Here is a 21,503-nt window from a genome sequence, read left to right as displayed (position 1 = left end):
CCATTTTTCAGAGGATGAAGGTATACACTATGTCTGCTTGGTCGCTAATAATGGAGTTAATCAAGAAAGCGACGAAGAAACAGAACAACAAGAAGAAGCACAAAAACAACAACAAGAAAAACTAGTACAACAGCAAGAAGAACAACAAGAAGAAGAAAAACAAGGCGAAGAAGTTGCGGAGGAAGTTAAACTGGAATCGCTGCCAGAGGAGATCCTTGATATGATAGTAAACCTATCCTTGACAGGACATAATCGAACAATTGTTAATACATATGATGCCCTAAGCCACACATCAACCAAATTCAAAAGATTAGTTTCTCGATACATTAGAAGACTACCGAAAATAAGCGCTAACAGAGACATGTACCCTGGTCTCCATAGCATGAGACAGATTCTTAAGCAGTATGGAAGAGGTAGCGGACTTGTGTTGGCGTTAAAAGAAATCATAAACAGTTCTCAGTGGATAAATGCTTGGATAAATGTTCTTTTCACTGGCGTTGCAACATGGATGTATGTAACAGCCATCTTTTGGAATTAAGGAAAGAAGTAGGAAAAAAAAGGAAAGAAGTAGCTATTGAAAGCTACTTGCCTTGTACTTTCCAGGACATCGAACGAAAGCACTAGGTTTTTTAGGAAATGTAAAAGACTGTTTTCCACAGATGTTAAGGTTATTTTATATATTCGCAATCAGCAATAACAGGTATAACGACAATGCAAACCTGACTCTTTACACAATATCTTTAATAATTAGTTGCCGCTATTGTGGTGACGTTGTAATAAACCGAGTTTTGTTCTATAGAATGTCGTTTAGTATTTTACCCTTGTATTTCCCATGTGCCTCAAGGGATGTCTAGCATATTTTCTCTGTTTAAAAAACATTTCAGTAATACAAAAGTATAGAACTTGGATCACCTGCTCCACCCAACCAACCTGCAAGTCAGCAGTTCTATTCCGAGAGTCCTATCTCTGTCGATTGTTCTGGCTCCAATAAGGAACATCCAACCCACTCTCCCTCCCCCTTCCCCACCCTACCACCTTGCTTGACACCGAAAAACGTCAGCAGGAAAGCATGGGCACGCGGTAACGGAGAACACAAGTTTGCAAATCCGGGTGGATATATGGGAAAGTTTGAAAAATTAAAACAGGCGTATTCCTTATAAAGTGATGTTTGACTGAATTCGTCTTGACTCAAAGAGAACCTCAATCTCTTTCAAATGGATGGAATATCATCAACCACCAACACTTCAAACGCTCTGGTATATAGACTTTCTAATCATACTTGGGTACTTCCTTAATGTTCGCAGACCATAATTATAACTTCTTCGGTTTTGGTCTCTGGGTTAATTAAAATACTAACTTGATGCAAGAGGCCCGTGTCCTGAAGTAAGAAGTGCACAAAGAGAATGACAAGTTTGTAGCCCCTTGATTTGGAAGTCATAGCCAGTTTATTACATTTATGGTTAAGCCATATTACATTTATGGTTGTTCAGTTTGTTACATTTATGGGCAAATTTTATTACATTTATGGTTAGTGGTTTTATTACATTTGTGGTTAAAAGTTATTACATTTATGGTTAGTATTACATTTATGGTTAATTTTTATTACATTTATGGTTGGTATTACATTTATGGTTTTTATTACATTTATGGGTGATACACAGCTGTATGATATCACTACACACAGTATGGGTTGCAGAACTCAACTTCCAAGTCAGTTTGTTCAATGAACTTAGTGTAGAAATTAATATGGCATCAAGTTGTCTGTGAATATAGAGAAACCAAACAAAGCATTACAATCTTAAGTAATAAATTATTGAACTCTTTTACATGTATGTGCAATGTATGTTTCATTAATATTGGGGATCTCTCAGAAGCTGCCTCTATGATGATTTAATTTGCTCCCAGTGCATTTTTTATGGAACTTTTCACACATTAATATCTCTGTCATGACAGTGGTCTCTGTGTTCTACAACAATTAGTACACAAGAAAAATACACTCAGTAAGATATTGTTTACAATAAAAGTCAATCCCTATAAGCAATCATACGGACCTTGAATTTATATTTCTTTAGAAATATCTCACCTGGCCATGGTTGCTTTGAAAATCTTTGATGTTTTAATCCAGGCTGCCCATGTGTACACTGTTCGTATATTAACTGACAGGAACAGGAATGTAATCATTCTGTATATAGCTGCTACTTGAACACCACTGAACATACAAAGACATATCAATTATAATTTACAACCAACAGATGACATTCCTTTCATTGATATACAGTGTACTTCATTGCTAGTTGTTTACTGAGTGTCTACAGTAGTGAATCAAATGCTAGGGGGATGGTACCAAAACTTTCACAGTGGCAGGCTCTGTCCTGAGGTGCAAAGCAAACATATATAACTGTTATGAACTTGGCGACTTGCTTTTGAGCGCACATGCATTTTGCTTTAAACAAGAAACTGGAACATTGCAGTACAACAATGTGCACAGTCCCAATCAAAGGGCCATCCAGGCTGTTTGGTTGTACATATAACTGAAAATCAGACTTTGTCAGGATAAATACTGATGTTCTTGCTGAATTAATCTGAGTGTGCAGTTCCAGAAGATATTCACACCCAACACCCATTCATGGCCAGTTATTAGAAATTCCAAAGTAACAGGAGGAGGGAGCTCTTAAAGAAAAAAACCTCCATGTGGGGTATTAATCTTTTCTTGAAGAAAACAATGTCTGAGAAATCATTAATTACAAAATATGCTTTAAGAAATATCCTACCTGGTAAGGCCAACTTTCAGAAAGTTTTGTAATCTAGACTGGCTGGCAAGTTCATACATTTGACAAGTTGACACCGGGCATGTTTGTAAATTTGTGCGCTTCAACATCACATTACAATGTACATGTAGTAGCATTGGTCAACTGAAAACAACATAATTTGGTTAATTAATTTACACTGTACATTATTTGGTTAAATATTGGTGTATATCGAAGCACACCAACAGATGACTATGAAAATTAATTTACAGAACATATTGGCAGCTAAATCATAACAAGTGAAAAATCGAGCATGAGCCATTTACATGTACATGTAACAGCCCTCACCTCAGAACTGTCATAGATATAATATATTTTCAAACTCGCTGAAATTTCAGATGATTCAATATTAACATGTACGTACATCTTTAACAGTGTGTTTGCTTTACATTCACTCTACACACAACCGGTATCCACCATAGGCAGACTTTTAAGTTTGCCTTTGAAAATAAATTGCGTCAACTAATGCATCTTTCATTACCTATTCTTGTGACGAAATGACACAAAATCCAAGTACAAGAAGTCATAAGCATAAAACTGACTTAATTACCTGGTAATGCTTACTGCACCTCTTACTGTCTGCTTATGCCGTCCATAAACTGGTACTGCCTGGACAATACTCATTATTTTTCTGATCACATCTTTTAAAATGTCACTGTTAAATAATTTGTCCTAAAAAGGCAAATGCATGAAATGTTATGCCTTTGGCACTCACCACATACCTTAACATGATGTATAATGTACACCAAGTCATGATCGACCTTCACAATTCTTTTTACGTTCATTGTAACTTTTTTTGTAACTTTTTGCAGTGTCATTTTCCCTCACTCGAAGACAGGACTTCCACATTAGGCGATAATTCTCTATGAATTCACAGGGAGTGTCAATTAAATGGTGACTAACTTTAGCAAAGGAGGCATTCAAATGTCAGATTTTAATGTTAAGTTCATAACTTTACATTTCTCTGTGTGTGTATATACATATATGTATATATAAAACGACTCAGTGATTGCACCTGTAGAATGCAGGTGTGCTGGTGGAAGAGACGGTCTGAACTTTCTGAACTTTTTCCCCTTACCTGTAATAGGATGACTGATATGAATTGCAATTCACAACCAACACCAAAAATCAGGCTATACTGTATACACATGTATATTTTGTTGTCTTCCGTTATCATAAAAACAAAATAATAAAGCTTTAAAACCCTCCATAAAGTTCACACTCATTATAACACTGCTACATGTAGTGCTGTTTAACTGGAAATCAATTTAACTGAAACTGTTGAAACAGCTCTGTCAAAATTGTTTCTAGCAGTTAGTAGGCAGGATGACAGAATATGCAATCATGTAATACAAAGTAAACGCCAGAGATACAACCATGTTAGTTATATGTTAGGATTTGGTGAGCTTCTGTGTCAGGTATGGTGAAAAATCATGGACTCTAGGTTGCAAAAATGAAGGTTCCTGAGACATTTTGACAGGGCTGAGAGGAATTAATATATTTACAAAAGAAGGAGAAGTTCTTGCCCTATCCAGTTCTCTGTCATAAAAATATCTTTTACATACATTTGTTATATATGGCTTGCGTTTTGAGCCAATGTAATGCACGCTCTGACTTTCTAGTGCATTATTTCCATTTACATGGTACATGTATATGTCAGTAAAATCGTAAAACATCACACGTGACAAAAATAAAAATGAAATGCCCAATTTATAATAATTTAAAAATACTTAACACTGAAATGAATCTAATTCTTTACTTGAAAATTATTCTCCCATAATGCCCATGGGCCAATTACTGGCCTGCTAAAAGGTCCTAAAACAAAGCAAAAGGAAATTAAGAAAACCACTGCTTTTTTCCTGAAAACTGTAGCGACTGAAAACGATGACTGAACACTCTGAGAGTGCATTCTATTACCCTGGCGAGATAAAATTTTTTTATGAGAATAGAGAATTCACAAAGTTATATCACAAACGATTTGGTACTGGACAGGACAAAGGAAACAGCCAGGAAGAAACTGAAGCTTTCTTCGACAAGCAAAAAAGTAAAGCACAACAAAGAAAACAGTCAGTGACATTCCGTTAATCAGTTAGTCAATCAAAAAATTAGCTTGAAGAAGAGAGCAGAGAGTGAGAGTGGAGCGAGGAATGTACTCTCACCAACTAAATTTTGAATGTATATATGTAAAAGTTATTTTTATTACCGAGAAATGGTCAGGGCAAAGACTTCTACGCCCTAAATTTTTTCTAAGTATGTAAATGTCATTTTCACTGTTCATTACCGAGTAAAGCTCTTAGCTCTTCCATAAGTGTAAATACCACACTGGGGAATAACATCTCATTAGGAAAATAGGGGCCATGTACCCCCAAACAAAAGCAGTGGCATTAATAAAATGAAATAGCAAATCAAAATCGAAGTAGAGCTTTATTTGCCGACAGGGTTTACATGCATAATCGTCTACTCGACATTTCGACTACAAGCATTTCACCAAACCGAACTAACTGGACAACAACAAAATAAAACGAGGAACTCTACAATATAAACACAATATGCATATCATTACATCTGAGTATCAAACAGCAAATCCCTTCTCAATGAAGGATGACCGAATGAAAGAAAGGATGAAGAAAATTCGTTTAAGCTTGCAGTGTTAAAGTTTAACGATTATTCACGCTTAAGCATAGATCTGAATATCACAGTGGGTATTTTTACCGACGGCTTAATTTACCTTTGCTGTCATTTTATCGGCGGTAGCTTTACCAGTCTTCAACCAAATTAACGTGGAAATTTCCCGCAAGCATTTCGCCAAACCGAATAAATTGAACTAACAAAACGAGGAAATACTTTGTAATCACAAGACGTAAATATTCACATAGGTACGTCAAAAGTAAATTTAGCAAATCCTGTTCGCTTCGGCTTAAAATGGTTTGTTGACCTATCTTGGTTTAAGAAATTTTTGTACTCTAGGAAGCGGTTGTGCCAATTAACACAGAGAAAACTTCAAAACTCGCCCGGTAGTGTTTACAAATACAGATTTTTTTTTTTTTTGAACGTGACGACGAAACTCGAGACAAAACTTGATTTGTTTACAATATGCAACTTACAACCTCCACAAATTAAAACCATTCAAGTGTTATTGTTATGAGCGAAATTAAACCTATGTAATTTACAAAATGCCTCACAGCATGGCTTCAAATAAGGAAGACTTTAAAAAAGGAGTCCTACTTAAAATAAGCTTATCTCGCCGAGGCAACTTCATAATTTCCATAGCAAACGCCACAACAAACGTCCTTACCTCAAGTTGGCAATTCACTTCGGCCAGTGCAAATCTTCCAGGCAGAAACTTGCTGCAAAAGTGGTGAAGACTGAACGGAACTGATCTAATCTTTTCGATAGATCAACGAATCAACCACTTTTTTCCGCTGTGTTTTCTGTTTTGCACTAAACACAGTTCTCTAGTTCGTCACCTGATTTTAATCATGTGACTTTTCTTGCTCGGCTGCACAGCATCTCGACGCGCGAATTAATTGAACAGTTCTACAGGCGTCGGGTATTTCGTCTCCTTTCTATAGTCCTCGTTACCTTTGCTTCACTGCATTGTTCCGTGTTATTTCATCCCCTTTCTCTAGTCCTTGACTCGCTATAATTAACGGCAGTGTTCAGTACTGTTTCACCTCCTTCCCCAGCGCTGGCCCGCTCTCTTTCACGATCTTCTTCGCTACTTCTTTGCTACTTCTTTGCCTGTTAATTCTTGCTTTCTGTTTCTGTTTTATGCTTCAGTGCAACCCCATCTTAAAAACGTTAGATCAACCTCCGCTATTATTTGTTGACATGGCAAATAGAAATGAGTTTTCTTTTCTTTAAAAATCCCGCCAAAAAAAGATGGCATTCCTCGGTTCCCCAGTTTGCGCTACCGCGAGGCTCCTCTCCCCCTCCCCCAGAGTCTGTACGGACGGCGTTCGCTCGCTCGCTCGTACGGTGACGTCATAACCAAATTTTCTCGGCTTGATGGGTTTACCAAAATTTCTAAGGAATGGGGCTCTGGTCGCGCGCCTTCGGCGCGCGGGAGCTCCGCTATTAATGGCTACTCCCACTTCCCCCTCCCCGCCCCACTAACCTTTCCAGAGGCCTCATAGTTAGTGCGCTCGTCTCCGGAACAAGCAGCCGAGGTTCGAGCCCCGGCCTGGGATAAAGTGTTGCATTCTTGGGCACGACACTGCTCTCACAGTGCCTCTCACCACCCAGGTTTATAAATGGGTACGGGCGATCTTAATTCTGGGATTATCTCTGCTATGGACTAGCATCCCATCCTGAGAGGAGTGGAAATACACCTAGTTGCTATATGCTATGGAAACCATGATAATTATCCGTCTTATGGGTCACTAGGCTACCCACTACAGCCCCCCCCCCTTCCTGTCTTGATAAATAATACAGCACAAGTGAGAGAGTGACAACTACTCAACAATCTACAAGAAATATCTTTAACCAAGAGCTCTTTGTATAATGGGCCTTAAATTAGTTCCTCAAAATTTAATTATAACTCAAAATTTATACAAAATTCAATACAAAATGGTAGTTACATAAGTGAAAATCACTGGCTCATATTTAACAATCAACGAAAAAATATGTGTGTTCTGTTAATATGAGAGCTGTTTCTAATATATATATATATATATATATATATAAACGGTTATAAAATGCCTCAAGCCAACAAAGAATGCCACTGCGTCAGGAGGATCAATGAAGATTCACAGTCCAAACCTCACCGCAAAAATGAATTTAAAAACGTTTGATAAAGCAAGGACGGACAACTTCTGACGGTAAAAAAAGTTATATTATTATATTTTTAACTTTTTAACTTTTTTTACCGTCAGAAGTTGTCCGTCCTTGCTTTATCAAACGTTTATATATATATATATATATATATATATATATATATATATATATATATATATATAGGCAATTGTGGAAAACGAGGACGGACAACTTCGAGCGAAAAAAATATATATATACAGTAAAAAATCTAAGAAATCTAAAAAAAAGTTTAAAAATTTAATAAAAATAAACGTTTCGGTCAAAGACCTTCATCAGTTGCAGTGCAAGTGAGTAATAAATTACAATAACCTTAAATAAGTTTACAGTATAAAAAATGACATCATATTACAAAGATGATTACATAACAGGGCGTGGTAACACATGAAAACGAAAAAATTAACCAATGATAAACAATCGGTGATTACTAAGCGAGATACTATGACAATGCGGTACAAAACTCAAAAGACACAAACTAAATAAGAATAAATAATCGAATATAATACAAATAAGATTAATATCAAGAAAGTAACGCGATTCGTCGAGTCAGCCGAAAGTGTGAAGGGACCCGCGTGTAAAATATTCAATGTTCAAAAAAGGCGGTCCCAAAATCCCCAAACAAAGCCCTTGAAACTATGCTGCGGCAAGGCACAACAGGCGCCCTAAACAGGGCCCTTAAACAACAATAATGTAATAAATTCCCCGATGGGGGCTCCTGAGAAAACCTAGCGCTAACAAAGCTTTGTTAGCGCTAGGTTTTCTCAGGGGCCCCCATCGGGGAATTTATTACATTATTGTTGTTTAAGGGCCCTGTTTAGGGCGCCTGTTGTGCCTTGCCGCAGCATAGTTTCAGGGCTTTGTTTGGGGATTTTGGGACCGCCTTTTTTGAACATTGAATATTTTACACGCGGGTCCCTTCACACTTTCGGCTGACTCGACGAATCGCGTTACTTTCTTGATATTAATCTTATTTGTATTATATTCGATTATTTATTCTTATTTAGTTTGTGTCTTTTGAGTTTTGTACCGCATTGTCATAGTATCTCGCTTAGTAATCACCGATTGTTTATCATTGGTTAATTTTTTCGTTTTCATGTGTTACCACGCCCTGTTATGTAATCATCTTTGTAATATGATGTCATTTTTTATACTGTAAACTTATTTAAGGTTATTGTAATTTATTATTCACTTGCACTGCAACTGATGAAGGTCTTTGACCGAAACGTTTATTTTTATTAAATTTTTAAACTTTTTTTTAGATTTCTTAGATTTTTTACTGTATATATATATTTTTTTCGCTCGAAGTTGTCCGTCCTCGTTTTCCACAATTGCCTACAAATTTCATTACTCGAGGTTTGGACTACGAATCCTTTTGGATCCTTCTGGCGCGTGGCATCCCTGTTGGCTCGAAGCATCTTAACTTTATATATATATATATATATATATATATATATATATATATATCTAAGGTTTACTACAAAATTGATAGATCCATATAACGTCTGTATTAGGCCAGTTGACAGCTGACGGCGATTACTTGTATAAATACATCGTCCCTATTCAAGAAGGTTTAGCCGTAATAAGAAGGTTTTTTTTCTCCTTACCGCTAACTGCGAAGTTTTCTCAAAGGAAATTGTACAAACATCTTTTCTCGCGCTACATTTTTCTTCAGGTATCGATCGTTTCAGCCACATGTGTGAAATCGAGATTACGGCTTCCGTTATCGAGTTACACACAGTTTAAAGTTTTTTGGGCGGAACTGAAAGACATTTCCAGTAAAAATATCATGCTGCCATGTCTTTCCTTAAAAAAATAAATAAATAAAAAAAAAAAAAAAATGTCTTAGTTCAAAGTTCTCGGTAGAATATACAAGGCCTAGGCTGGTAGCGGCCAAACAGTTGCGGCTGTACGATAAAGCATTTTATAATGATTGTTTTCCTGCACACTTGCGTAAACGAAATTCCTTGACTACAGAAACGGAGGATCAGAAAGGGCTAATTTGTCATAATTCTTTCAGAACACGGCATTTGGACAAGGACTAACGTAACTAACAAATTGGCGTTTCTATGACAACTTTCTAGTTGCGAGCAAATTTATAACCTTTCCATTTTGCTAAGAAAAAACGTTACTTTAATTTACTATCACAACAAGTTCCCTGATAAAATTTCCCAGCCACACACCCAACAATTGCAATAGAATGGACCAATTCCCTCTATGAGAGTTGCTCGCGAGGAATCATGAAATTTGTATTCATGAAAGCTAATATCCAGTCCGAGATGATGAATACAGCTACCATGATTTTCTACAGGCCCGTCTCGTAGCGGGAGTTGTTCATTGGCCGGTTAAATGTGAACGCAAGGCCTAATCTGCACCTTCAGAGATGAAAGGGTTGTCAGGCAGATTCACAGGGCCGGTTACCAAACAACTGAACACGGACTTTTCGAAACTATGAAACATGTTCCCCGTCCAATGATTCTAAGTTCTATTCTATTTCTCTCTGCAATGCAAAAATCGCCTCTGGGCAACCCACGAGACGCAGGGCGTCACACACAGTTTTAATCGTTGCTCCCTGAGGGCCTTGACTGTCCTTCCACTCTAAAAGCCCCTGGTAACACTTTTCATCAACCGAAGCGTTCTTGTAGTCTTCATCCAAATTTCTTATGATCGCCTCTTCGATGGACAGTTTTCGAAGAACGAGCTTCCACTTGACTCCAACGTAGGGGCTAATACCACAGAGAAGGTTTTCTGTTACCGGCTTGTCATCGCTTAGGCCCAGTGATGTGAAAAAGTGGTCACATTGAACGTGTCCATTTTCTCTCGGAGAATCTAAAAAAACATAATAATCAACTATTAATATGTCATGCTCACTACATCTTGGATCAGCCTGTAAAAGCGGCTAGTGTATCAGTTCCTCTCTTGTAACATTTCAATGCATTGCCACTCGGCGGTATGACCTAGAAAAAGGCATATGTCTGAAATCTTTTACTCGTGAATTTCCTTTTCTTTCCTTTTTTTTTTTTTTTCTACGCGCTCATCTCAGACAAATGGAACTACAACAACAAAAACTAAACAGCAGTCACATCACCAATGTTTTATAAAGACTGGTATGCAAATGATTTTGCGAACAAATTATAATTATATAGAAAGCTGTTTTAATTATCGTTAGCGTCTCGGTGATCTAGCTGATGTAACAGTGATTGTCCAAGTTCGTTCGTAACTCCTCATGTCTCCTCTAGTCTTGTAGATCTTGTCTCGTCTCGTTTCGTTTCCTCTCATTTTCTTTTTCATGCGTTTTTGCTTGGAAGTTCGCTCATGTCACTTGTTTGTTTGTTTGTTTGTTTGTTTTTTTACTCTATTTGTTAGGAAACAACATCACTATACTTGCATTTTCTCAAAGCTCTTTTAACTGGGATTCCTTGCCAAAGGGCTCGGGATATATCAAAAGAATGAGATATGTTTTCCGATTCTCTATAGGTGCTATTCGATAACCCATTTTCATTATGATGACAATTAAACCCTTGTTAAAAACCTGGTGATGATCGTCCTTCCTGATTGTGACTGTCACAGTCGTCATCCTCCTCTTCGGGCCCTGTCCAGGTGGAGCATCCAGCTATCGCATGGGTGTTTCTAGAAGCAGTGACGCTTAGGCCCCCTGCTGCGGACTTTCGCCGGATACTCTGCCGCTATAAAAACAAGCATAAAAATAATGCCAAGTTAGAATATAATACCAATCACCTTCGTAGAGTAGGAAGAGTTGTTTAGCACTTCTCCGGAAACAATATTACATGAAACGCCAGCCTGCGCTACCTGCTGAAGTTGTCTCAAATTTCGGCTTTACCATTTTTATTCAAGTATACTGAATTTGCGAAAGTTTTTGAACTTTATCTGAAGTTTGTTTTCAAACAAGCCGGTGTGGAATGGGAATTAGCTTGATGTTTCCATAGCATCCTTTTTTGACAGGCCTGTTTATTTATTTTCTTACTTTTGATCTTTTATTGCCATATTTTTACGTTAACGTTTGAGTTATATTTTTGTATTTTAAAGACGTTTTAGCATTGCTTAATTTGCTTAGTTGATTTGTATTTGATTTGAGTCATCTTTGGTGATGTGATTTCTTTCTCTTTATCATGTTAAAAAAGCAGGAACTTCCCAAATCGCGAATCCAAGATAGCGGCTGCTTGTCAACATGAAGTGATCACCCCGTGTTGCTTAATTGGCATTCTAGAAACTCTCTAACTTTTAATATCACTGCTAATCTATTACTAAAGTTAGTTAGGGGCCGGATTTTCCCTTCCTCCCACCCTGCTTATAAAAGATGTAGTATAGACCAAAATAACCCGGTGTTTTCGAGTTGGCTTTGACAGTAACGATTTCCCAACTTCATGGTTCAAAATGACCAATCTAACCATTTTGGAAACATAGAGTTACACTTTCTGTCATCATGCCCCTGTTTCACGAATCACAATATAACCGAATCGAATCGAATCGAATCGGTCAAATTGACTCTCGAAGGCCCAAGCTAACTCATCCCCCCACCGTGGTACAAGGAAAGGGGGTAGATGGAATCCCCCTAGGATTCTCATTCTCTTAGGGTAAAGCGAAATAAATTTACATTGATTAGATAGCCCCGAGCTTGCTCTACAAAATGATACCATTTTTGTTGGTTGTGACGTTATATGACGTTATTTGACCCCATTCTTAGATCCATTATCTTGGATTTTACTATTTTCTTTAAAAGTCACTAAATAACGGAAATTAATACAAAATTAAGAATCGGAATGTTTATGAAATGTAAAATTGGTGAATTTCTAGAATTTGATGAAGAAAACTGAAAATAAAATACATTAATATGTCCAAAAAGTTGATTTCTGGCCAAATCTACATGAAATTTGCGGTTGCGACGACAACGTATAAAATGATGGACACACAATTGACATATCAATATTTCCACGAAGGAGATAATTATTGATCATGCAGCTACTGAAAGTTTGAGCCCCTTAGAGTACATCATCTTCACAAAACTTCGGAAAACTTTATGAAGGTGGCATCCACTTCCCTCCCTTCCCCCTTGTACATCCGAGGGTGAAAGCTGGCTTCCTCTACTGTAGCAGGTAATTTCCTCTACCTTCAAAGGCGTAAACCCTGGATTCAGGTAGATTGAGTATTCTTGGTTGTAGCCCTCCTGTTGAAACTCCACCATACAAGAAAACCCGTTTACATCTCGACCATCCTCTGGTTTCACAGCAAAATCGCAGGCATTGTTAGAGCGAAATCCATTCCCACTGCCTTTCTCGTATTGGTATATCTACAAACGATAAGATATAACCAGCTGCTGAGTAATAACAACGTTTTTAGATTAAAGGAAGGTATCAATTTGGCTGATGTTAAAAATTGAGAGGAAGTCGATATCAAAGAGACGAACAAATCAATGGCTTTTGCTGTTTTTCGCGGCTGTTAGGGGCTTTAAACTCCACGGGAGATTTGTTATGGGACAATTGAGTTAAGAAGAGAGCCAGGAGCCCAGTATTCCCTCGATTGCAATTGAATGGAACGTGTATTAAAAGGTGTCAAAGAAACGCAAAAGCCGAAAGATTTGGCCACCGTTACACCAACTTACTTCCCTTTTTCCAGCCAATAAACAGTGTATGCATTAAGACAAAGGTAATATGTAAAATTCGTGACACAACGCCTTTGGTACTAGAAGCTGATTAACAACGAGTAAAACCAAAAGGAACCATAAGAAAATTTTTTTTGCCATCTTTGCCAGTTGTTCGCAGTGTTAACATGGGCTGTTTTAGCAAAAAAAACAAAAATACTAACCCAGATGAACTGATGATCACGTGGTCGTAAATTAAAGTGGCTACTATTCTATTGTTGTGGGCCGACTTAATTGCCCACGTGTGAGGCCAAGGAATCCTCCAGATAAATACCACATCGACTGTGAGTCTTAACATGATCACGTTTTGGATTAAAAGACATAGTAAATTACCTGCGTATCGTTGGTCTTGTCAAATTCCCATCCTTCTTCAAGCTTAGTGAGTTTTACTGTGATCACTTTGCTGTCACTGTACATTCTAAAGGGCTGCTCTCTGGCTACCCTCGAGTCAGGAAACCGTTCTCTATCTTTCAACTCCACGCGCTTGTGAAAAGAATAAGTAAATGAAAAAGATATTTAAGTACGATACCAAATAAGTAAAGCCATTGAATGTCCTACAAAAAACATCTTGTACAAATAAGATCTGCAATTCTTTCTAGAGTATTACCTTTTTATGCTCTTGTCATTTACTATCTTTGTTCAGAGCCGACTAATCCATCCATCCATCCATCCATCTATCTATCCACCCATCTATTCACCCTATCTTATGTTATGCCTATCGTTCAATCGATCTCTTACCTTCTTAGAATCCTCGTTATCACTGTACACGTAGAATCGTAAGTAGATAAGGTCGCTTTTGGGGTCCGGTCAGCTGGAAAAAACTGTCGCTCTCTTTCTCCTTGGCCCGCCACAAGCAAATATGCTCCAGAGTGAAAAAGTCTCGGTTTTTATGCGAACACAGTCTTTTCCCACTGTAAACCAAGACTTGCACTGACTGTTTTTCTCCGATTTACTAGGCACTCTCTCCCAGCTTAATCGACCTGGTACAAACATTAGATGGACTATGATTTCCTGTTAACAACGATCAACTACAAGCCATGGTAATGTGGCTGTGCCCACGCCTAATCCCTATAACAATGCCTATGTCGTTGTATGGTGCCTAAACATAACTCATAACTTAAAACTTTTATGCCCCCATGTTTATACTTATGTCTACACCTATGCCTTTCCCTGTGCAAGTAATCTCTAGGTCTGCGTTTGGTATCAAGGGAGGTTATTCTCTTTGTGAGAGGTATCACTTCTCGTGTCTAATTAAGAAACGAAGACCCCCGGGGAAAAAACAAAAAAACAAACTACCATTACCTTCGAATTCAGCAGCCAAATTGCCACATCTGTAGACAGTTATCGCTTCCTTTTTAGCTTCCCTTAAGCAGAGGCAATGCGGAACGATAATTTCGACTGGCTTTGACAGCTGGATGTCATGAGGCCCGCATTCAACCACGGGAGAAATAAGAGTCTTATCGGGTGCTTCCGGGAAACCCTGTAACAATGGTGTGTCGTCTGAGAACACTCCAAAGAAGACCTGTTGGTTTATTCCAGCGGGAATCGCACCTCTAGGAACGATTATGCGTACGTTTGAGTCCAATGGTGCACTCAACTCTCCACCAGTACTAGTGAATGTGGCCTCTAATTTTGTAATGTATTTGGGAACTGACGTGGGAAGGTGACTGTGCAGAGTTTCGTTTTTGCAGCTTGGTGAATCCTGACCCGCATCATTTTCTATCTGAGAAAATAAAGAAAAAAGTAACCTCCTAACTAACTTTGGGCAAAATGTCATGTTCAAGCCATGCGAAGGCTGATAAGGGTGTTTAGGCCTTATAGCTGGTAGATATATTAATGTATTCTTTTCTCGTGCACACAAATGATATCATACGTTCTACAACGGTGTTGTCTATATCGCACTCTACTGCAAGCTCTGTGGTTTATAGTCCGTCTCATTATTTCCCAATTTGAACCATACTTACCTTTTCATTTGTTGGTTTATTAATTTATACATGGTTGGTGTTTCGATACCTCACTAGACTACCATTCTGGGGTAGTTTTACACTTTGAAACGGAATAAAACACGTAAACGTGCTGGTTACGTTTGATCACTCAGACAAGAAAGCCACTTTACACCCGCTTTCAGTGTTACGTGCATAGCAACTATCTTTCGACATGGCCTACCTCAAAAATGTAAGCACAACTGACTTCTTTAGGGTCAAACTCGACTTTTAGTTATGAAAGATGGATTTATTTTACATCATACTAAGGCTATGTGTAGCAAGAAGTCATTCTGTGAGAGGTAAATCGACTGTTTTGAATGTTCACATCTTTCAAATATTAACTGAGCGGTAGCGGTCATATTCTACCTGAAGTCACTATTGAGAGCCGATTGACTACGCTAATATCGTTTGAATTATCCCGTAAATCGGTAGTCCACAATCTTCTTCATTCATTTGAGCTCAGTAACTATCATATACTTGTCATTTGTTCCGCTAATAATCGGAAAAATTGCCAGTTTCACAGATAAACGATCTTTTAGCCGTTTACATAGCATGTCGAAAGATGGAATGTCGAGAAATAATCGAAAGATGTCGCCTATGCATGTAACACTGAAAGCGGGTGTAAATGGATTTCGCTCTAAGAATGCCCGTGATTTCGCTCTGAAACCAGACGACGGTCAAGGTTGAGCTTTTTATTATTACCATTATCATTATCATTATCATTATCATTATCATTATCATTATCATTATCATTATCATTATCATTATCATTATCATTATCATTATCATTATCATTATCATTATCATTATCATTATCATTATCATTATCATTATCATTATCATTATCATTATCATTATCATTATCATTATCATTATCATTATCATTATCATTATCATTATCATTATCATTATCATTATCATTATCATTATCATTATCATTATCATTATCATTATCATTATCATTATCATTATCATTATCATTATCATTATCATTATCATTATCATTATCATTATCATTATCATTATCATTATCATTATCATTATCATTATCATTATTATTATTATTATTATTTTGCATGGTACATTTTCTACAAGAAGACGAAGGTCAAGGATATTTGATACTTAACCTACCTGAACCAAGGTTTCACTCATTTTAAGGGAGAGAAGAGGAGACCTTGAAGAAAAAACTGGATCGGATGTCATTCTTTTATCACGGCTGCAAAAGTAATATATCAAGTACACCTAGTGAGAAAACGAATACTTGAATACACGAACCGGATTGGAAATAAGCCGTTATCTATATTTTATTAATTAACCAAGTGAAAGAGACATACTAATAAAGTAAACGTCATGAATCTTGACAGTACGGAATAACCCACGTCATCGGCCGTACAGAAGACCTCAATGGACATTTTCCAAGTACATTTCCAAGCAAGTTTGGCAAATTACTAAACTAACAGCAAGTCTAGTAAGACGTTTTAAATCAAAATCTCGTCACTATTCCGCTTCCCCACTCTGCTTTGCTGTCTTCCATTGTATTTCCATTATGCTACGCTATTCTGTGCCATGTTTTGCTATGCTTTACTACGCTACGCTGTGCTATACCGATGCTGCGCTATGCCATAGTACGTTATGTTAAGGTGATGCTACGTTTTATGCTGTTAAGCGTGCGCTAAGCTAATTTCTGCTATGGCATGCTATGTTATGTTCTTCTTTGCTAAGCTCTAGGTCAAGCTAATTTTTGCTTTGCTATTATATATTGTTCATATGGAAGAAGAACTTACAGATAGCGATTCCGCACGAAAACCATAACAATCAGAGCAATAATAATAACAATAAGGGTTAGGAATCCTGCGACGGTGCCTGATGCCCTTTTAATTTGATTAGACCTCGCTGTTTTTCTTGTCTCTGTGATAAAATAATAAAAGCAAAATTATTTAAAAAATAATAGCAAGTCATAACAGGCGCGACAAACAGGGAGTGCAGAAATTCACGCTCAGCGTGATCGTGACGATACAACTGTATCTTGTACCTCTTGGGAACGTTTGCGGACAATAATTCAAAGCTTTGAATGACAGACTGTTCATAAAACAAAACCTTGAATAAGAAGTTTATGGGGTAGGGGGCCTAGGAGGTATTGACATACCCATAATTCGCCTATGCAAAATTAGAAAACAGCCCTAAGAAATTACGCGCGCTAACTGTTTAGAGCTGGGGATTGCTATGAGGTGATAGTTTATGAAGCCGAAAGCCGAATTAACTATCAACTCACAGAAATCTCGAGCGAAAAATCTAATTGTTTTAGTAGAATTTTAACTGAAATTAACGCAAATAATGGTTTTCAATTATCTTTTGACGTATTATTGAACTTTACGCTTTAACAAAATTGCACTTTTTGAATTGTCCTTGGGATATTTGCAGTTGATTACACGCGCGCACCCGTTTTTCAATAATTTCAAGTTTTTAAAGTCAAGAAACCGTTTATGTACGTCTGTCAGTCTTTTCAGGAATTTACTTATCAATTTACGTCTAAACTTTCTTCTAAAACTTCAGAAAAACGATGAAAACGTCGCATTTCATGAACGACCGACAGCCACTGCACTCTAATAAACAATTAGATTATGAGCTCGAGATTTCTATCACGCACAGAAATCGAGAGCGAATGATCTAATTGTTTTAATATAAATCTGCTAATCGTTCAAAATTCTAGTTACCTCCTCTACACAGACCCTTCAAAAACGCCAAGAAGCGGAAGTCATTTTGTTCACGAGGGCACACTGCTACGGCACTCACTATCTATCACAGATTATATAATAACCCAAATTATTCTCACGCTTTGATTGGTTCTCGCCTATAATCTATTAGAGGACAGACGCACAATTGACGTCATCATTTTAAAGTTTTTCCCCTCTGTGCTTTAAAATGGCGGAAAGTTTTGAGAATTTATTTAATATTTTATGTGACAAAGAGAAAGATAAGATCCAAAGTCGAGGCATTGAAGAGGTACGAGAAGCAGGAAGAGAAAAAAAGCCGTTTCCTTTTTAAGAAAATGACTCAGAAAAAATACTCGAGCAGTCTCAGTCGGCAGTCGAGCGAGGATCAACCAAACGCAAAATTTGTCGTCAGTTAACTTTAAGGTAAGAAACCATTGTTTTGTCTCGAATATAACAAGTCCAACAAACAAAATGTTTATGACATCAATTTATTTAAACAATTCTTAAAATAATTGTTGACACAGATTGATGTCAGGAATGAAACATCAAAACATTGCTTTCTAAAATTAGTTAAGCTTAAAATAAACACATAACCTTGCTTTCCGACGCGAATTTTCTAGTCCGTTTCAGGGCACAGCAGAGAATAAAGTATCGCTCGCTACAGCTCACGGCCAACTGTATTGTAGCTATAAGGTATCTCCGACAATATATCAAACTGATTTGAGAATCTCCAACCACAAAGGACACAAACTTCCACCGTCACAAACGCTCCTTTCATTCAAAACTCGAATCGAACGGCCTCCAGTGTCGACCGAAACCGCAAGTTTTCCGAGCGTATTTTTTCAACTCCTGCAATATTCAAGAAAACGGCCAAGCTTTCCGGCTAACAGGGCTGCTCTCACGACAAAAGCTGACTTGACTTTTCCAGCATCTTCTTTAAGATTTTGTAGATTTCGCAGTTCAATTCTGCTTTCGCTGTAACTTTTCAATTTCACTCAACGATAAGCGATCGGTCGATTCAAGTGTGACTGGACCAATCACGATTATTTGTTACGCATAGCAACCAATGAGTTATGTTGAAAGATTTTGAAATTAAAAAAAAAAAGCTTTTTCTGTAGTAGTTTGTTTCTTTATTATGTAAAACAAATAGATTCCATGTTGCCGTGCGTCTGTTCAGTAATAGATCACAGAGACGTCAAAATGTGGTAAGAACATCAGTGACACACTCGGCTATCACCTCGTGAGCCACTTTTTTTGTTCTTACCACATTTTGACGTCATCTCTGATCTATTACTGAACAGACGCACGGCATTATGGAATCTATTTGTTAAATAGATAGTGAGTAGCGTAGCCAATCAGAGAACGGCAATCGTGATGGAACGCTAGTAGATTTATACTAATGGCTGATAGTATACGAGTAGCTTAGCCAATCAGATTTCAGCATTTACATTAGTACACTAGTAGAATTCCACTAAAGATCAATAGAAGCACAGGACTAGCACGAGCTGTTAACGTAATGATGGCGCGAGCAAAGATAATTTACACTATGATGATCAAAGTAAACAAGTGTTTATTATTATTATTATTATTATTATTATTATTATTATTATTTTCGTCGCTGTGTTCTCGAGTTATAGAAACACTCGTGAAAGTTTGGGGGAGCTCAAAAAAAGCTGTAGAAACATTCGCCTGCGGCTTCTGCTCCCACAGGATTTTTCGTTCTCCCAAACTTCCACTCGTGTTCCTTTTACTCGATAGAAACACGGTACATGTTTCCTATTTCTTAAATAATACATAACTCAATGTACTACTCCCCATCGTCAGAAAATAATACTGAATGCACATTATTTTTTTGCAGAAGAAACCCGACACTTGCTGTCCCGTACCTCTAAACAAACACATGCTTACCCATACGGCACTTATTTTATAAGTACCGTATGTCTATTGGTGTTGCTTTTTTTTTTTTACCAGTGTCCCCAATGTCTATGTAGGCTTCAGAGGATTTGCTTCTTACCATGACAGAAAAGTGGAAACTAGCTATGGATAAAGGTTTATCTGTTGGACCTATCTTTATTGACTTCCAGAAAGCATTTGACACTGTGTCACATGAAATTCTACCCTTAAAGCTAAATGCTGTTGGTATCTCTGGCCTGAAGTAAACAACCAAAGATCTGCTCTTCTCCCTATTAAATTTGGTGTCCCTCAAGGATCCTTACTTGGCCCAAGACTGTTCACTATCTACTATTACTATCAAGATGGCTCCATCTTGATGTATGCTGATGACACCACAATTTATACAATTGGCTCAAGTGTTGACCAAGTCATCTTATCTCTAAACGGCCTTATGGCACAGATATCTATGTGGAGCACTTTAAATAAATTGACAATCCACCCTGTAAAAACTGAAGCTATGATTAAAAAAAAAACGAGAGTTTTTTGGTCCTTCGCAGCAATTACACTTTGGCTCTGGCTTTGTGAAATTTGTTAATTCTACCACTTGCCTAGGTGTTACGATTGATAAAAATCTCTCTTGGCATGCCCATGTAGATATAGTTAAGACCTCTTTTTCCAAAAAAGTCCACTGGAAAAGTTGAAAATTTACATGGGCATGTCAATTTTAATTTACAGTATGTAAATCTTGATTTACATTCTTTAGTAAATTACAATTTACATGTTAGGGTTTTGTAAAATAAAATTACAGGAAATTTACAGCTTTTAGTACAACATGTAAATGTTCTGTAAATAATGATTTACATTGTCTTTGTCTGCAATGATCATTTGAAGAACATGTAAAAACCTGTAAAATGTTTTACGCACTTTTACAGTATCTGCCTTTGTAAAAAACATGTAAATTGCTTTGCTAAACCATGTGAGAAACGTGTAAATAATTCAAGCGAATGCTGTAAAAAGTCTGGAAATGCTATGTTTGTAACCCAGTGAAAACCATGTAAATGAAAAAAGGGGGCCTGAAAGAAACATGTAAAAGCCATGTAAATGAAAAAAAGGGGCCTGTAAGAAACATGTAAAAGTCGTGTAAATGAAAAAAGGGGGCCTGTAAGAACATCATGTAAAAACCATGTAAATGAAAAAAGGGGGCGTGTAAGAAACATGTAAAAGCCATGTAAATGAAAAAAGGGGGCCTGTAAGAAACATGTAAAAAGCATGTAAATGAAAAAAGGGGGTCTGTAAGAAACACGTAAAAACAATGCAAATGAAAGAAAGAGAGCCTGTAAGAAACATGTAAAAACCATGTAAATGGGAAACTTAGAAGTTGCACGGGTGCGGTGGGGGGCTGTAAATAGCCTGTTAAAAACATGTAAATTAAAAAGGGGGACCTTGCAAAGGCTGTGAAAACAATTTAAATGAGATAATGAGTGCTTTTCGAAAAAGTGTAAAGACCATGTTAATGTAAAATGGAGACTCTTAGAAAAAAAAAGATCTAAATTTAAGAGAAGGCCTGCCTAAACCCTGCAAAAACCCTGTAATGGAAAAAAGGGCTTATTTAATATAACTCTGGTGTAACGGTTCA

General features: G+C 37.3%; 1 protein-coding gene and 1 pseudogene across 5 annotated transcripts in view; both read right to left on the bottom strand.

The window, feature by feature from the left end:
* Positions 1-1,590: 1,590 nt before the first annotated feature.
* Positions 1,591-7,211, bottom strand: LOC145502452 (uncharacterized). Of its 4 annotated transcripts, none has more exons than XM_081481781.1 (4): positions 3,530-7,211; positions 2,772-2,912; positions 2,084-2,209; positions 1,591-1,761 (listed from the first exon to the last, which is right to left on the bottom strand). In XM_081481781.1, exons 2-4 carry the CDS (start codon positions 2,903-2,905, stop codon positions 1,593-1,595), a joined length of 429 nt encoding a protein of 142 aa, XP_081337907.1. In that variant the 5' UTR covers positions 2,906-2,912; positions 3,530-7,211; the 3' UTR covers positions 1,591-1,592. The 4 variants fall into 4 exon arrangements, with proteins under 4 accessions (XP_081337907.1, XP_081337908.1, XP_081337905.1 ...); XM_081481782.1 differs by having other exon boundaries at positions 6,103-7,211; XM_081481779.1 differs by lacking the exon at positions 3,530-7,211 and adding an exon at positions 3,358-3,390.
* A 1,855-nt stretch (positions 7,212-9,066) lies between these two features.
* The window catches only part of LOC145502269 (uncharacterized), a 28,928-nt pseudogene continuing 16,491 nt past the window's right edge, over positions 9,067-21,503 (bottom strand). Inside the window, exons 4-11 of the transcript XR_014051301.1 lie at positions 17,045-17,168; positions 16,392-16,476; positions 14,578-14,998; positions 14,014-14,255; positions 13,609-13,758; positions 12,745-12,924; positions 11,149-11,302; positions 9,067-10,445 (exon numbers count right to left, since the gene is read on the bottom strand). The product of XR_014051301.1 is annotated as an uncharacterized LOC145502269 (transcript). The remainder of the gene's footprint in view (positions 10,446-11,148; positions 11,303-12,744; positions 12,925-13,608; positions 13,759-14,013; positions 14,256-14,577; positions 14,999-16,391; positions 16,477-17,044; positions 17,169-21,503) is intronic.

The sequence above is a fragment of the Orbicella franksi genome, chromosome 11 (assembly GCF_964199315.1).
Source record: "Orbicella franksi chromosome 11, jaOrbFran1.1, whole genome shotgun sequence".
Taxonomy (NCBI): domain Eukaryota; kingdom Metazoa; phylum Cnidaria; class Anthozoa; order Scleractinia; family Merulinidae; genus Orbicella; species Orbicella franksi.
Note: the sequence above shows the minus strand (reverse complement) of the source record. Positions and strands in the feature narration are given on the sequence as shown.

What these genes read in the sequence shown, in the direction of transcription:
- LOC145502452 (XM_081481781.1), bottom strand. Translation starts at nt 2,905, where the DNA reads ATGCTACTACATGTACATTGTAATGTGATGTTGAAGCGCACAAATTTA. An exon ending in CTGAAAGTTGGCCTTACCAG is followed by an intron (nt 2,210 to 2,771) that starts GTAGGATATTTC and finishes TTGTATGTTCAG; the next exon opens with TGGTGTTCAAGTAGCAGCTA. An exon ending in TTCAAAGCAACCATGGCCAG is followed by an intron (nt 1,762 to 2,083) that starts GTGAGATATTTC and finishes CTATATTCACAG; the next exon opens with ACAACTTGATGCCATATTAA.